At 49.7% G+C, this 18,348-nt stretch overlaps 1 protein-coding gene across 1 annotated transcript; it reads left to right on the top strand.

Moving 5' to 3' along the window:
- The first annotated feature begins 5,916 nt into the window (after positions 1-5,916).
- LOC147980203 (uncharacterized) lies at positions 5,917-18,138 on the top strand. Its single transcript, XM_087515513.1, has 3 exons — positions 5,917-6,862; positions 11,599-11,695; positions 17,466-18,138. Exons 1-3 carry the CDS (start codon positions 5,917-5,919, stop codon positions 18,136-18,138), a joined length of 1,716 nt encoding a protein of 571 aa, XP_087371639.1.
- Positions 18,139-18,348: the final 210 nt, after the last annotated feature.

The raw sequence follows: 18,348 nt of genomic DNA, 5'->3' as shown, positions 1-18,348 counted from the left end.
AAATGGTACTACCGCGGTAGGTGCGGATGTAAAAAATTACATCTGCCCCTACTACCGCAAAGGGGCACCACTAGCCTGGTGGGCAGCGGTAGTGCGGTTCCAGGGGAGCGGTACTACCGTGGGCACCTGCGGTACTACTGCGCCACCGCGCGGTATTACCGCGGATGCCTACGGTATTACCGTTTTCCTGGGAGTAGTACTACCGCGACCAACCACAGTAGCCAGACAAGGGAGGCAAGAAAACGGAGGAAGCTCCAAGGAAAAGGAGGGGACAAGAAGGACACGTGTACGTGATGATTCCACCCAAACCTTTCCAACGCGGACCCCCTCTTTATAGTACGGCTTTCCTACGACTCAAATCCACCAAAAAGAAACGTAGAAAAGACGCCATCTTCATCAGTCTCCGAGGGGCACCCAACCGTCTTGTGCCTAGCAATGAAGTGTCTGGAATACTCAAGGCACACGATTAGTCCACAAATGCGTTGTCATCAATCACCAAAACACTTAGGGATAAATATGCCCTTACACAGGCGGCTTTAATAGCTACCCTGGAGGGAATCTAAAGGGGGAGAAGGACTTCCTTAAGCAACAGTTTGAGGGTTTATCTTATTTCAGGCCCGTTGAGGCGGTGCGTTTTTTCTTCTTCCGAAGTCTTTGATAAACCCAAGTAGTGTTTCTTACACTCTTGAGTAGTTATTTAACCTGTCCGAGCAGTGGCACCGGCCTGTATAACAGATATGAATGTTGGAGGTGTAACGCCCGGATAATTAGGATACAGTAAAACTCTCCTATTGATGCCATGTCATCGGTGATTACTGTTGCTAAACTTTCGTTAGTTCAAACCGATACAAAATCAATTCAGAAAATGGCAAACAACAAAAGTTTTTAAAAGTTGAAACAAAAATGTTCGGTGGGTGCCAAATATTGCACTCGTAATTATGGTAAAGTAAACACATTTTTAGAAAATGCCTAAATACTTTAAAATGAAATAAAACAGAAAAGAAAATAAATAAAAAGAAAAAAACAAAAATTAAAACTAGAAAAAAAGGAGAAAGCCCCCTGCCCCTCGGGGCTTCGGCCCGGCAGGCCACAGGCCCAACTGGGCCAAGGCCCACCCCCGCCTATAACCTCCCCCACTCCACCAGACCCCCCACCGACACGCCCCCCACCCCCCCGAAATATCTCCCCCTCGCCGCCCGATCCAGATCTGGATCGGGGTGACCATGCCTGGAACCAAGCCGCACGTCGCCACCTCGCCGGAGCTCCCCCCCGCCGGACTGCTTCCTCCCCCCTCGACGGCCTGCCTCCCTCTACGCGCGTCGTCCCGGTCGCCCCCCCTCGACCCCCCTGTGATGATTCACCCCTCTCCCTCGCTTGCTCACCGCGCCGTGCCCGCGCCGTCCGCGCTCTCGCACGCGCCGCGCCCGCCGCGGCCCCTGCTGGCTGCGCCTGGGCCGCGCTCGACGCCGCCTCGCGCCGCCCTGCACCCGACGACCGCGCCCGCCCGCACGCACTGCTCGCCGTCCTCACCCGCAGCCCTGCCCCCGCGCTCACCACACCGACGACCGTGCCTCGGCGCCCCTAAACGCGCCCATGGCCTCGCCCCCGCGCCCCTCCTCTCTCTCTCCCTCGCCCGCGACGACGCTGGCCTCGCCGTGCGCCGCATGTGCCCCGCCTCGCCCCTCTCTGCCGCGGCCACAGCCGCGGCCCCGCTCGCCCACGTCCCGCGCGTGCCCGCGCCGTCGCACGCGCTCGCCCGCGCGCTCCGGCCGCCCCTGCTCTCCCTCCGCCGCTGCTGCCGCAGCTGTGCTCCTGCCCCGCCCGCTCGCCTCTGCCGCCTCGCGCGAGGCCGCAGCGCGCCTGCTGCTGCCTCCGGCGCCCCCTCCTGCGTCGGCTTCCTTCGCCGGAGACGGCCGGCCGGTGAGCCCCGCCCTGGCCGCCGGCGCCAGTGCCCCCCCGTCGCGGCTCTGTTTGCCTTCGTTCGGGCGCCCGCCTGATCCGCCCAACGCCCGTGCGCCCGTTATGCCCCCTGGGCCACTGACCAAATGGCCCCACGGCCCAGAACGTTTTTTAAAAAGATTTTAAACATAATAATAATTAAAAATAAATAAATAAATAATATTAATAAATAAAATAAATAATAAATTAATTAATGAATTAATTAACTTAATTAAGTAATTAAAGAATTAATTAAACTAATTAATCTTGTTTAATTAATCTAATCAATTAGTTAAGTTAATTAAACCCTAATTAGGCTAAGCAGTGTATGACATGCGGGACCCACTTGTCAGGTTGACCAGGTCAACTGTTGATGTCGTGCTGACGCATGATGACGTCAGCAAACACTATTCTGGATAATGTTGATTTAATTAATTAAATAAATCCTAAAAATGATTTAAGTATTTTAAAATTAATATAAAATAAACCGTAGCTCGGATAGGAGAACTTTGTACATGAAAGTTGCTCATAACGACGAGGCGAATCCGGATACGTAGCCCGTTCATCCGCCACGCATCCCTAACATAGCGAACACGCAACTTTTCCCCTCCGGTTCATCAGTCCGAAAACGCGAAACACCGGAAATACTTTCCCGGATGTTTTCCCCCTTCATCGGTACCACCTCGTACCGCGTTAGGGCACAACTAGCATCACGCTTTGCCATGTCATGCATCGTCATGCATTTGTTTGCATTATATTTATTGTTTCTTCCCCCTCTTCTCTCGCTAGACACCGAGACCGACGCCGCTGCTACCCAGTACGACTACGGTGTTGACGACCCCTCTCTCTTGCCAGAGCAACCAGGCAAGCCCCCCCTTTGATCACCAGATATCGCCTACTCTTCTCTATACTGCTTGCATTAGAGTAGTGTAGCATATTACTGCTTTCCATTAATCCTATCCTGATGCATAGCCTGTCCTTGCTACTACTGTTGTTACCTTTACCTGCAATCCTAATGCTTAGTATAGGATGCTAGTTTATCATCAGTGGCCCTACATTCTTGTCCATCTGCCATGCTATACTATCGGGCCGTGATCACGGGTATATACTATATACTTTATATATGATACATGTGGTGACCAAAGACGGGTCGGCTCGTAGGAGTACCCACGAGTGGAACTTTGTGGCGGAGCGACAGGGCAGGTTGAGACCACCTAGGAGAGAGGTGGGCCTGGCCCTGGTCGGCGTTCGCGGTTATTTCAAGATAACATGTTTAACGAGATCTTGATATTTGATCTGAGTCTGGCCACTGGCCTATACGCACTAACCATCTACGCGGGGACAGTTATGGGCAGTCGACGTCGTGGTATCAGCCGAAGCCTTCGTGACGTCAGCGACTGAGCGGCGCGCGCCGGATTGGAATGTAAGCCTGCTCTTGTATTAAGGGGCTAGTTCTGCTTCCAGCCGCCCTTGCAACATGCAGGTGTGCAATGGGCGATGGGCCCAGACCCCTGCGCCATAGGATTTAGACTGGCGTGCTGACCTCTCTGTTGTGCCTAGGTAGGGCTGCGACGTGTTGATCTTCCGAGGCCGGGCATGACCCAGGAAAGTGTGTCCGGCCAAATGGGATCGAGCGTGTTGGGTTATGTGGTGCACCCCTGCAGGGAAGTTAATCTATTCGAATAGCCGTGATCTTTGGTAACAGGACGACTTGGAGTTGTACCTTGACCTTATGACAACTAGAACCGGATACTTAATAAAACACACCCTTCCAAGTGCCAGATACAACCGGTGATCGCTCTCTCATAGGGCGACGAGGGGAGGATCATCGGTTAGGATTATGCTATGCGATGTTACTTGGTGAACTTACCATCTACTCTCTTCTCCTGCTGCAAGATGGAGGTTACCAGAAGCGTAGTCTTCGAAAGGACTAGCTATCCCCCTCTTATTCCGGCATTCTACAGTTCAGTCCACATATCATAGCCTTATTCCAGTTGATACCAATGCATTCATATGTAGTGTAGCTCCTTGCTTGCGAGTACTTTGGATGAGTACTCACGGTTGCTTTCTCCCTCTTTTCCCCTTTCCCTTCTACCCGATTGCTGCGACCAGACGTTGGAGTCCAGGAGCCAGACGCCACCGTCGACGACTACTACTACTACTCGGGAGGTGCCTACTACTATGTGCAGCCCGCTGACGGTGACCAGGAGTAGTTAGGAGGATCCCAGGCAGGAGGCCTGCGCCTCTTTTGATCTGTATCCCTGTTTGTGCTAGCCTTCTTAAGACAAACTTGTTTAACTTGTATCTGTACTCAGATATTGTTGCTTCCGCTGACTCGTCTATGATCGAGCTCTTGTATTCGAGCCCTCGAGGCCCCTGGCTCGTAATATGATGCTTGTATGACTTATTTTATTTGTAGAGTTGTGTTGTGATATCTTCCCATGAGTCCCTGATCTTGATCGTACACGTTTGCGTGTATGATTAGTGTATGATTGAATCGGGGGCGTCACAAGTTGGTATCAGAGCCGACTGCCTGTAGGAATCCTCCTTCCACACTCCTTGGCCGAAGTCGAGTCTAGACATTGCAGAACTTTTTACTAACATGGTTGTGTGCCTTACGGGCCCACGTCGCCATCTGGGTGGTATTAGGATCTTTTACTCCTCGATCCTTACTCTGGGACTCTGAACTCTCTCCTACTCGGGTTGAACGATTTTACTAACTCTAACACTAGGATCCCGTGACCACGTTCACCCCAAAGTTGGATAAGCCCTAGTTATTCTTTAGAGTACTATTTGAACATTATCCATATTGTCATTTGACTCCTGTGAAAACATCTTTGTTTTCAGATGGAACCCACGAGGCAGGTCATGCGCCACACGACGGCCATTGGTGCCTCAGGATCACCTGCTGTGTTGGTTGAGATGATGACCTATCTGGGTTATCGCTGGCACCCTGAGTACACCGTCTATGAGGAGTATCAGGACTTCAATCAGGAGCAGTACCGTGCCATCGTCCACCTCTACTCTCGGGAGTATGACTCCACTACCGTGCTGCACACTGCTCATGGTGTTGGAGTGACTATCGACATGGCGGTCCACGATGCTGCTTATGCTGCTCTGACACGTCTTCGTGGAGAGTATCAGGAGTTGGATACCTCCCCCTTCAGGCACATTGCTATCGCATCCGATGTTGGTGCGGAGGGATACTACACTGCTGCCTACTCCACTGTCACCCAAGAGCCCTTCTACCATCAGAACCTGGTTCTGCATGCTGATGGGCTGGATAGAGCTAACCGAGCTCTTCGCCACGAGCTGTACACCACCCGTCAGCACCTGTATCGTGCTCTGACGTTGTTGCACCCCTCTATCTACTCTGGTGATCTATCGCGTTCTGCGATCTACCCTGCTAGGACCGTGATGCCCCAAGGCGTCGGCTGGCCAGATGTGGGAGGCTACTCTCCTGCACCTGGTCCTCTCCTGCCACCTGCGCATCGGGTTCCGCACCAGAGTATCCGCGGACCCCAGGCTACTCGCATGGAGGTCTTCCCTTCGCGTCACTACCAGCTGTCAGGCTACACCTACCTCCACAGTTCCTCCTGGGACTGATGTAGGCTTGCTTGTTAGTGTTAGATGCATTCGTCGCGAGCCTGCGTGCCGCCTATGATGTATTAGTCTATGTACTGAACTCTATGTACCAAACTCTATGCATGATCTCTTTTGTAAGATATGCCGACTACTATGTAGTATCTATCGTGCTGCTTTCATTGTGCATGTTTCATCATGAATGATTCTTGTCTTTGCAAATTTCTCGATGCTGAACTACCCCTGTTATATATTAGCAGGATGGTTAGACCAGGTGGTCATGGACGTGGTGGCAACCTCCCACCACCTCCTGAGTACATGGCTGGTATGATCCAACAGCTTGAGATGAATTGCCAGTTCATGGAGAATACGATGGCTCAGTTTCCTCGCCCCAATATGAACCAGCAGCCAACCCCAGTAACTCTGCAGGATTTCATGCGCCTGAACCCAACTGTGTACCACAGCTCAACTCAGCCTCCGGATGCTAATGACTGGCTCCGTGACATCACCTATGAGATGGAGTCTGCTAATGTAGCCCCTGCCAGCTATGTCACCTTTGCTTCCTTCTTCCTGAAGGGACCCGCAGCTCAATGGTGGGACAACCATAGGTGTACTCTGCCAGTTGGAACAATCGTCACCCGGCCAGACTTCCAAGCTGCCTTCCGTGCTCGCTTCATTCCTCAAGGAGTCATGGACCGTAAGAAGCGCGAGTTTCGCAACCTCACCCAAGGCAACAAGACTGTTGAAGCTTATCAACGGGAGTTTCTTGACTTGTCCCGCTATGCTGAAGAGGACATTGCAACTGATGCACGCAGACAGGAGAAGTTCCGTGATGGCCTTCAAGCTGACATCAAGCTCGCACTTCTAGTGCATGACTTTGCTGATTTCGCCACCCTGGTGAACAAGGCCATCAATGTCGAAACTGGTCTGCAGGAATACCAGAGCTCTCACAGGCGCAACCGTGACACAGGCTCATCTTCGGGCCCGTCCTCGCAGAAGCGCAAGATATGGATTCCCAACAGCATGTACCAGCCGAATGCACCTGCCCCAAGGCAGACCTATGCTGCACCTCGTCTGCCTGCTCCTCCAACTAGGCAGCCAAGACTTCCAGCTCCACCACCACAAGCTCCTGTTCCCACTCCCAATAATGGTCTGTGCTACAAGTGTGGTCAACCAGGTCACCGTGCTAGGGATTGTAATCAGAACCAGAATCAACTGGCCCTCCCAGCAACTGGCCGTGGAAGCAACCAGCCCCGCAACAACAATGCCAAGTCTTATGGTCATGTTCATGCCAACCACGTTGATCTCAATGAAGTTCTATACCAGCCCGCTACCGTGATGGGTACACTCCTCGTAAATTCAGCACCAGCATCTGTTTTATTTGATACAGGTGCATCACATTCATTCATGTCAGAGGATTTTGCATTCATGCATGGCATTAAAAGCGAGGACCTGAACACTTCGCTATTAGTACATACTCCCGCGGGCCAATGTCGGACCTCCATGATTTGCAACGACGTCCCCGTTGAAATCGAAGGACTGGAATTCCTTGCCTCTCCCATCGTAGTGAAGTCTGGTAGCATCGACCTCATTCTGGGAATGGATTGGTTGAAAGCGCATACTGCTTCTATAGTTTGCGACACTAAGGTCGTCCATCTGCTACACCCTTCTGATGAAATAATTGCTTACCAAGCTTGTCGTGGAATTGTCACGGCAGATGTCCTTAGTGCCAGGACTTAGTCGCGAGGCCAACGCATCTATGTGGTAGCTTGAAGGGGTTGAGCGGAATTGAAAGACGCAACACATAAGACGAGGATTTAGACAGCTTCGGGCCCCGGGAAACATCATCCGGTAATAACCCTACATGCTGTTTGTGGCTAGGTCTCATTATGATCATGAGGTAGTCGCCGTAAGCCGGCTCTCCTCTTTTTGTCTAGCCCTAGATATTGTTCTTGTTGCTTGTCCCTCTCGGGTTGCCCTGCCCCTCCTTATATAAGTTAGAGGGGCGGGTTACATGTGGAGTCCAAATAGGATTAGGACTAGCCTATCTTCTACTACAAGCCGGATACAAGTCCGGTTCTTGATCCCTTGTAAGGGAGATATTCCTCACGCCTTTCCTCTTAAGCCGGCCTACCATAACGTAAGTCGGCCTTCTAGGCCTTGAGCCTCCTGGGCCCCCGGGTCTTGTCGCTCCTCTGATCCGCTTGCCAGGTCACCCATAAGTCGCCAGGATCGGGCGGGCCACTTAGTGTGTCGTCTAGTCAGGGCGGGTCATTAGTGAGTCGCCAAGTCCGGCCGGGTTATACATCTGGCCGGGTCATACCGCGGGGTATATCCCCGACATTAGCCCCCAAGTTTAATTTGGATTTATCCATGTTAAACTGATCTGCAACATAAACACAAGAACAAATTGACAGGTTGCACTCCGGGTTAAATATTCTTGTAAGCCGGCACCTGATCATTTTTAAATCCTTGTCATTTCCTTCTTGATACATGCCCATGTACTCATAGCAAATCTCCTTTAGTAGATATGTTCAAACTTTTGTGAATGCAAAAAATCCAGATACTTCTTTTGAGAAATCCGGGTAAATAGGCCAGCTTCATAGTCAATTTGCTGGCATTGGTCTCTTGTAGAGAAATATTGTAAGAAATAATCCACTTGAATCGGCTTCCAAAGCGCCGGCTTAAAACATATTGGTCTTGAAATACTCATCTGACTTTCAGCTGGCTTGAAGAGGTAAAACTTGCCGGTTTATCATAACCAAAATTGCCGGCTTGTAAATATTGATAGCACTGGGTCATAACTGTAGGCGACGCCGGGTCATAATTATTGGTGACACCGGATCATGATTGTTGTAAACCCCGGATCAATCCAATCTGCTCAAAACTGAGAATTTGAACATATTTCTCCCTTAAATCCATATTACCTGTAGCCCCCAAGGGCCGGTTTAATCAGCATGAATAAGCCGGGACTTATCACCATGGCTTTAAATAAAATCCAGCTGTGTAGCCCCCATGAGTCGGCTATAGTCATAGTAGTGTAGCCGGGTCATCCTAGAATTGTCTTCAGCAAAGAGCAATATGCATTAGCCCCCAAGTGTCGGGTCATTATGTAATAATGAACAGGGACTTTGTAAATATGATGATGTAAATTTGAGCAGTAACGTGTAGCCCCCAAGGGCCGACTTAGTAAGATAATACTGAGCTGGGACTTTTCATTGAAAATAATATCATATGATGTAACCCCCATCCTGGGGCTTGAACCCACGTCCACAAGGTTAAGAGCTTTGTGCTTTACCAACTGAGCAGTGGATCCTTGAATATAATGGAATAAGGCTTGTGTATCTTGAATTTTAATAGGAGCAATTGGTAGTCCCCAAGGGCCGGCTCATTACAATGGGATGCGTCGGGTCTTCAATAAGGCCAATAAAAATGACTTTGCATTAGCCCCCAAGTGTCATGGTGCATGCTTGCAGCGACATGAGACTTGCATATTTGATGTAACCTCAACTTGAATAATGTAGCCCCCAAGTGCCGGGTTGTAAGCCTGCAGCGACTCGGGACTATTTCCTCCATTGTAAAATAAAACATGCCCATTGATAAAGATAATAGCCGTTGCGCTAAAGCGACTTTGAAAACCTCAATCATAATACTGTTTATTGATAATCATAATAGAAATCCAGCCATGTTGGCTATTCAAGATTTGAATAATATAATCTGGTATGAAAACCTCAATCATTCAATATCATCATGAAAATCCAGCCATGTTGGCTATTAAAGATTTGAATGACCCGATTTGATAACCTCAATCATTCAATATCATAACGACAATCCAGCCAAGTTTTGGCTATTTAAAGATTTCAAATACCTTATCTGTTGACAAGTAAATCCGGAGTTTAAATACCCGACGGCTCTTGGCCGATGGCGATTCAATACGCCTTCATTGTAAACCGGAATTTTTATGACCCGGCAGCGTATAGCCTTTTGAGAAAAATCCAGAACGGATAATCATTTTGAAGCATCAACTTTGGTAATGAGCTTGAACTTAATCATTTATATGTCATATTTCTGCAAATCCTGCAGAGAGTTTAAACAACATATGCTCTGGTGACTTAGCGTCAAAACCAGGGCGGGTCATAATATCTCACATACAACCACTGTGATGTTGAATTTGTACTACCGGCTTACATAACCTGTGCAGTAAGGGTGATAACCCAATCCTTAGAAGCCAATGCTTCCACATAGATGATGATTGTCATAAACTGGCGACTTATAGTCAAAAGTCAAGCCGGGTTAAACATAAAACACTTATATATATTTGAGATATAATCCCAAAAAGTTCTTAAGTTAAGTAATTGTGGCTGCAATAAACTTTACCAGAGACAGAATAAAACTTTTTGAGGCTTCTGATTCGGATATGATCAGTAAACCGTTCCAAAGGGGTTAAGCTAAGATTCGAATACGATCATATAGCCCCCAGTGGCTTTGGCGATGCCGATCAAGAGGGTATCGATAGCTATGGTCTCTTTGGTTCGAATACGACCTATGTTTGAACAGGAAGCCCCCAAATGACCTTGAGAGTTGTTTAACGACGCTGATTCGAATACGATCCACGTCGATTCCCAAAGGGGTTGAGCTATGATTCGGATACGATCAAGAAGCCCCCAAGTAGGTTCGGCAGTTTGCCAATCAAAAGGGTATCGACAGCTATGTTCTCTTTGGTTCGAATACGACCTATGTTTGAACAGGAAGCCCCCAAATGACCTTGAGAGTTGTTTAACGATGCTGATTCGAATAGATCCACGTCGATTCCCAAAGGGGTTGAGCTATGATTCGGATACGATCAAGAAGCCCCCAAGTAGGTTCGGCAGTTTGCCAATCAAAAGGGTATCGATAGCTATGTTCTCTTTGGTTCGAATACGACCTATGTTTGAACAGGAAGCCCCCAAGTGACCATATAAATTTTGGCATTGCGCCGATCAAGAGGGTATTGATAGCTATGCTCGATGAACAGGAAGCCCCCAAGTGATCATAATAAGATAAGCCGTAAGGCAGGATACCTATGTTTGAACCGCGCAACATGGCAGCAAATTCTTTTTGGCAACCTTTAATTTTTGTAAGAACTCGAACTTGTGAGAGATTTAAATCTTTTTGAATCCGGAAATTCTTAAACCGGATATTGATAGCTCCAAAGCTTTGTAAGAAACAAATTTACCTTGAGCCGGATGTTTCAACCGGATTTGAGAGCTTCAAAGCTTTGTGGGAGAAAGATGTCTCTTGAGCCGGATTCTAAACCAGAATAGTTATTTTGAACCGGCAATTTCCTGACGGCTTTTAAATTTTCATCAATATGGCGGTAGCCTCCAGAACCGGGTTATTATTCCCTCCAATGACCCGGAGTTCCCGAGTCATGTCATTGTAGCTCCCGAGTCTCAAGACGACTCAAGGAGTTGTCTTGAGATTCTCCATATTTGACCGTGATATAAACCGGTATGAGTCAGTCAATAGCTCAGTGATATAACTTGTCCTGCATTGGAGAACTTGCCAGCCAGAGTAATTGCTCTTTTAAAGAAAAGCAACATATAATAAAAATATACTGGAGGGATTTCACCTGATATGTTAGGCCAGAAAATATCCACCGCAGAGTTGATGATCACCACAGTGAAGCTGAAATCAATTATGGGCGAGTCGGCCACACAAGCAGACAGATGAATCGGTCACGGCGTTGTAAGCCGGCACAGACGAGTGAGTCGGCCGTAGGTTGATGTAGACCGGACTGCGGGGGTCAGCGGCCTGTGCGCGCTTTATTGGATAATTCGCGCGGTCCTGACGAGTTAATGAAGGCTGGACCGTGGGAACGGTGGCTTGTACGCATGTCTGTCTAGCAGCGTGGCATGGACGAATGCTAGTGCATGCACTCCGTATCCGAGGCATAAAAAATTTTCCTGTGTAAAAATATTACAGGGCAGAGAAAATTGTTCTTTGACAAAAAACAATAAGTGTTTAATAGATAAACTTTAGATGGATATCACCTGATGTTTGTGAATGACAGATGATCTGTGCGTAAATTCTGTTTAGTCAACCCGGCACTTTCAATAGGCCAGACCACAGGGCAGACAGTAAAACGACTGCAGCATCAGAAGCGGCTTCGGAAAGATGAGTCGGTCGCGGCCTTGTAAGCCAGCGCAGATGAGCCAGTTGTGCTCTGCATTATAAACCGGTGCCAATGCGTGAACCGCCGTGAGGGCAGATGGACGAGTCGTCCATGGCGTTGTAAAACGATGTGCACCCCTTAGGTGACACCTTTTTGTAATGGTTCTGCAAAAATATTATAAGACCAAGTAATTGTTCTTTGATGAAAACAATATATATTAATAAAATAAACTTGAATGGATATCACCTGATTTGTTTGGACGACGGATGATCCGTTTATCACGACAGAGGTGGCTCAGGCAGACCGGAGACTCAATATAGCCCCGGTGGCTCAACGCGGCGGGGGCTGCTCGCATATGTCCATTGGCTCTAATTTATTGATATATATATATATGTCGGAGTTAACCGCAACATTTAGAAGATGGAGCGGACGCGTGAGTCGGCCGCGGTATTGTAAGCTGTGCGGATAGACAAGTCGGCCGTGGGCGCGGACGGTTAAGTCGGCGCGGGCACGGTTGAATAACCCGACTGTAGGCACAGTCCTGGTGAGTTGATGTAGACCGGACCGCTGAGGCGGCGATTTGCGCACACCCATTAAGCAATTTTGACATAGTACGAGTGTAGACACGGCCTCCAATGACAGTGCGCGAGGGCCGGATCAGACTTTAGCCATGAGGTAATTGACCTGTGTATACAATACCTTGAAAAAAATCTTTTGATGATACTTAATTATATCAAATAAGTTTAGAAAAATAGCACCTGCTTGTTACGGCCGCGGCGGTTTAGAACCAGCGGGGAGCCCAGCTGTTTGAATCCGGTGACTCGGCGGATGTGGCCGCTTGCAGCAGCGGTTCACAGGCGGGTTACGGCAGTGGAGAATCTAGTGCCTAGTTCTCGTACGACCAGATTCCTTTTTTCTTTTTGGTAACGCTGATTTGCAATTTCACACGGTATTCCATGGAGATGATTTTGATGGATTTGACTTTGACCCGGAGTGCTATCCCGTGACTGCTTTGGCGACACACGATAGCAGCAGCGAATAGTTGAGCTCCTTCAGGTTGTAGTGGTTTTGAACAATCCACGCCCGGGTCGTGGTACTATGCTATTCAAGCACAGAACACTGGCGGCTCGCCAGAATAGATAACTTTCTTGGCTCGCATGACGGCCGGGTATTGATTTGCCTCCCGACTCAACGGATCGCCGGGTCGCGTTCATCCACAGCACAATGCGCAACCCTAATTTTCTCTTGACCTCAAATCTTCGCAGATTGTAAATTCGGATTGATGAATTTGAAGCTGATGCCAACCCTTCCATACTGACTCCTCTTTATCCGGATATTGCGAACTTCTCGAAACCCTAGGAAAGATCCCTTCAAGAACTCAACACCACCGTGCGCGAGCCCCACGGTGGCGCCAACTGTCGTGGAATTGTCACGGCAGATGTCCTTAGTGCCAGGACTTAGTCGCGAGGCCAACGCATCTATGTGGTAGCTTGAAGGGGTTGAGCGGAATCGAAAGACGCAACACATAAGACGAGGATTTAGACAGCTTCGGGCCCCGGGAAACATCATCCGGTAATAACCCTACATGCTGTTTGTGGCTAGGTCTCATTATGATCATGAGGTAGTCGCCGTAAGCCAGCTCTCCTCTTTTTGTCTAGCCCTAGATATTGTTCTTGTTGCTTGTCCCTCTCGGGGTGCCCTGCCCCTCCTTATATAAGTTAGAGGGGCGGGTTACATGTGGAGTCCAAATATGATTAGGACTAGCCTATCTTCTACTACAAGCCGGATACAAGTCCGGTTCTTGATCCCTTGTAAGGGAGATATTCCTCACGCCTTTCCTCTTAAGCCGGCCTACCATAACGTAAGCCGGCCTTCTGGGCCTTGAGCCTCCTGGGCCCCCGGGACTTGTCGCTCCTCTGATCTGCTTGCCAGGTCACCCATAAGTTGCCAGGATCGGGCGGGCCACTTAGTGTGTCGTCTAGTCAGGGCGGGTCATTAGTGAGTCACCAAGTCCGGCCGGGTTATACATCTGGCCGGGTCATACCGCAGGGTATATCCCCGACAAAGCTCATCTAGTTCAGAACGCCAAGGCACGACTTTATGCCTTGAATGCGTTGAACGCTGCACCACTCGAGGGCATTGAAAACATTCCCGTCGTTCGTGAATTCCAAGACGTCTTCCCAGAAGAACTTCCAGGGATTCCCCCTGCTAGAGCTGTCGAATTCATCATCGACTTGAAACCCGACACCACCCCTATAGCCAAACGACCCTACAAGATGCCGCCACATGAACTCATTGAGCTTAAGGAGGAAATCGACAAATCTCTTGTCAAAGGTTTCATTCGCCCAAGTTGCTCTCCTTGGGGAGCACCTTCTCTCTTTGTTAAGAAGAAGGATGGGACAAACCGATTAGTCCAAGACTACCGTCCTATAAACCAAGCTACCATTCAGAATAAATACCCTCTTCCTCGGATCAATGATCTTTATGATCAACTGGCTGGCTCATCAGTGTTCTCCAAACTCGACTTGAGGTTGGGTTACCACCAGATCCGTGTTCGTGAAGAGGACATCCCAAAAACCGCCTTCGTGACTCGGTATGGATCATATGAGTACACTGTCATGTCATTCGGCTTAATGAATGCTCCAGCCACCTTCTCTCGTCTGATGAACTATATATTCATGGATTACCTCGACAAGTTCGTCGTGGTTTATTTGGACGATATCCTTGTATTTTCCAAGAACAAGGAAGAACATGCTGAACATCTTCGTCTTGTGCTAGAAAAGCTTCGAGAGCATCAACTGTATGCTAAGTATTCCAAGTGTGAATTCTGGCTCCCCGAAGTAACCTATCTGGGGCATGTCATCTCCAAGGATGGTATTGCCGTCAACCCTGAATGAGTTCAGGCTATTCTCGATTGGACTCCTCCGAAGAACGTCAAGCAAGTCCGAAGTTTTCTCGGTCTCGCCAGCTATTGCCGTCGATTCGTCGAGAACTTCTCCAAGATTGCCAGGCCCCTGACTAATCTATTGCATAAGGGTGTCAAGTTTGACTGGACAGACAAGTGTCAGGAAAGTTTCCAGGCGCTCAAAGACAAGTTGACTTCTGCCCCCGTGCTTGCTCCACCTGATACTAAGAAGGACTTCGTCATTTACTGCGACGCTTCCCGTCAAGGATTAGGATGTGTCCTAATGCAAGAGCGCAGAGTGATTGCTTATGCCTCTCATCAACTGCGCCCTCACGAAGAAAACTACCCAGTTCACGACCTCAAGCTTGCTGCTGTCATTCATGCACTGAAGCAGTGGCGACATTACCTTCTCGGTAATCGTTGCGAGATCTTCACCGACCACCAAAGTCTGAAGTATCTGTTTACTCAGCCAGATCTGAACCTCCGTCAGCAAAGATGGATGGAGACTGTTGCAGACTTTGACGTGGGTATATCCTATACCCCCGGCAAGGCTAATGTAATGGCTGATTCCTTGAGCCGCAAGTCTTACTGCAACCACCTCCAGGTTCACAAAGTTCAGCCCTCGCTTGTCGAAGAATTTAGAAAGCTGAACCTCCATATTGTTCCTCCTGGAGCACTCATTCCCCTCCCCCGGAGTTCCGCAAGATGAATCTTCTTGTTGTTAATAAGGGTTCTCTAAATACCCTGGCTGTCGTACCAGATCTCGTAGCTGGTATAAAGACTATTCAAGGTTATGACTCTGAAGTCCATAAGATTAAACGCCATCTAGCAAAAGGAAAGCCCTCATTCTTCACTATCGCCGACGATGGCACCTTGTACTTCAAAGGCCGCCTAGTGGTACCATGTTCGAAGAAAAACCTGGATAAGACTAAAAGGGTTATGCAAGAAGCTCATGATACGACTCTGTCCATCCATCCTGGTAGTACAAAGATGTACCAGGATATTCGTTGGAGATTCTGGTGGTCTAATATGAAGCAGGACATTGCTCGTTATGTTGCTGAGTGTGACGTTTGCCGCCGTATCAAAGCAGAGCATCAAAGGCCTGCTGGAACTCTGCAACCTATCTCTATTCCCGAATGGAAATGGGACCATGTTGAAATGGACTTCGTCACTGGATTTCCCAAATCGCAGAAAGGTAATGATGCTATTCCTGTCGTCATTGACCGGCTTTCTAAAGTTGCACATTTTCTGGCGGTCAAAGAGACAATCACTGCTAGTCAGCTTGCTACTCTCTACATGTCCAGAATTGTTTCACTTCACGGTATTCCACTGGTTATCAGTTCAGACCGTGGCAGCTTATTCACTTCAAGATTTTGGGCAAGTTTTCAAGAAGCTATGGGAACTCACCTGTCGTTCAGTACGGCGTTTCATCCTCAGTCGCAAGGACATGTTGAACGTGTCAACCAAGTTCTCGAAGACATGCTTCGAGCTTGTGTAATTTCCTTCGGCAAGAAATGGGAGGAATCTCTTCCATATGCCGAGTTCTCTTATAATAATAGCTATCAAGCTAGTCTGAAGATGTCCCCCTTCGAAGTGCTATATGGATGAAAATGTCGAACCCCTCTGAACTGGTCAGAAACTGGGGAACGTCCACTCTTCGGTCTGGATATTATCCAACAGGCCGAAGAACAAGTTCGCATTATTCGCGAGAATCTCAAGACTGCTGAGTCACGTCAGAAAAGTCAGTATGACCCTCATCACCAAGACATGGTCTATCAACCTGGCGAAAAGGCTTATCTTCGAGTTACAGCAATGAAGGGTGCTCCCCGCTTCGGGATCAAGGGCAAGCTAGCTCCTCGCTATATTGGTCCCTTCACTATTCTCGAAAGGTGTGGAAAAGTGGCATATCAACTGGAGCTTCCGCCGAACCTTTCTCAGGTTCACGATGTGTTCCATGTGTCACAACTCCGCCGTTGCTTCAAGGATCCAATCCGAGCAGTGGATCATGAAGTGCTCGAATTACAACAGGACCTCTCCTATAAAGAGCATTCGGTCCGCATTCTTGACCAAGATGAACGCTGCACACGTCAGAAGGCGATCAAGTTCCTCAAAGTCCAGTGGTCGAATCACTCTGAAGACGAAGCCACTTGGGAATGCGAGGACCGCCTGCATGATGAATACCCCGCACTGTTTCCTTCTACCTCCTAAATCTCGGGACGAGATTTCTTGTAGTGGAGGAGATTTGTAACGCCCGGATAATTAGGCTATAGTAAAACTCTCCTAATGATGCCATGTCATCGGTGATTACTGTTGCTAAACTTTCGTTAGTTCGAACCGATTCAAAAATCAATTCAGAAAATGGCAAACAACAAAAGTTTTTAAAAGTTGCAACAAAAATGTTCGGTGGGTGCCAAATATTGCACTGGTAATTATGGTAAAGTAAACACATTTTTAGAAAATGCCTAAATACTTTAAAATGAAATAAAACAGAAAAGAAAATAAATAAAAATAAAAATAAAAACTAAAACTAAAACTAGAAAAAAGGAGAAAGCCCCCTGCCACTCGGGGCTTCGGCCGGGCAGGCCACAGGACCAACTGGGCCAAGGCCCACCCCCGCCTATAACCTCCCCCCACTCCACCAGACCCCCCCACCGACACGCCCCCACTCCCCCCGGAAATATCTCCCCCTCGCCCCCCCGATCCAGATCCGGATCGGGGTGACCGCGCCTCGCCGCGCCTGGAACCAAGCCGCACGACGCCACCTCGTCGGAGCTCCCCCCCGCCGGACTGCTTCCTCCCCCCTCGACAGCCTCCCTCCCTCTACGCGCATCGTCCCCGTCGCCCCCCTCGACCCCCGCTGCCACGGACCCTGCGACCCCTTGTGAGGATTCGCCACTCGCCCTCGCTTGCTCACCGCGCCGTGCCCGCGCCGTCCGCGCTCTCGCACGCGCCGCGCCCACCGCGGCCCCTGCTGGCTGCGCCCGAGCCGCGCTCGACGCCGCCTCGCGCCGCCCTGCGCCCGACGACCGCGCCGCCCGCATGCACTGCTCGCCGTCCTCACCCGCAGCCCCGCCCCCGCGCTCACCACGCCGACGACCGCGCCCCGGCGCCCCTGAACGCGCCCATGGCCGCGTCCCCGCGCCCCTCCTCTCTCTCCCTCGCCCGCGACGGCGCTGGCCTCGCCGTGCGCCGCATGTGCCCCGCCTCGCCCCTCTCTGCCGCGGCCACAGCCGCGGTCCCGCTCGCCCACGTACCGCGCGTGCCCGCGCCGTCGCCCGCGCGCTCCGGCCGCCGCTGCTCTCCCTCCGCCGCCGCTGCCGCTGCTGTGCTCCTGCCCCGCCCACTCGCCTCTGCCGCCTCGCGTGAGGCCGCAGCGCGCCTGCTGCTGCCTCCGGCGCCCCCCCCTGCGTCAGCTTCCTTCGCAGGAGACGACCGGCCGGTGAGCCCCGCCCTGGCCGCCGGCGCCAGTGCCCCCCGTCGCGGCTCTGTTCACCCTCGTTCGGGCGCCCGCCCGATTCTCCCAACGCCCGTGCGCCCGTTATGCCCCCTGGGCCACTGACCAAATGGCCCCACGACCGAGAACGTTCAAAAAAGATTTAAAATAATAATAATGAAAAATAAATAAATAAATAAAATTAATAATTAATTAGTGAATTAATTAATTAACTTAATTAAGTAATTAAAGAATTAACTAAACTAATTAATCTTGTTTAATTAATCTAATCAATTAGTTAAGTCAATTAAACCCTAATTGGGCTAAGCAGTGTAT

This window comes from Triticum urartu, chromosome 3A (genome assembly GCF_056163025.1).
Source record: "Triticum urartu cultivar PI428250 chromosome 3A, HENAU_Tu73, whole genome shotgun sequence".
Lineage (NCBI taxonomy): Eukaryota > Viridiplantae > Streptophyta > Magnoliopsida > Poales > Poaceae > Triticum > Triticum urartu.
This window is presented reverse-complemented; position numbering and strand designations above follow the sequence as displayed.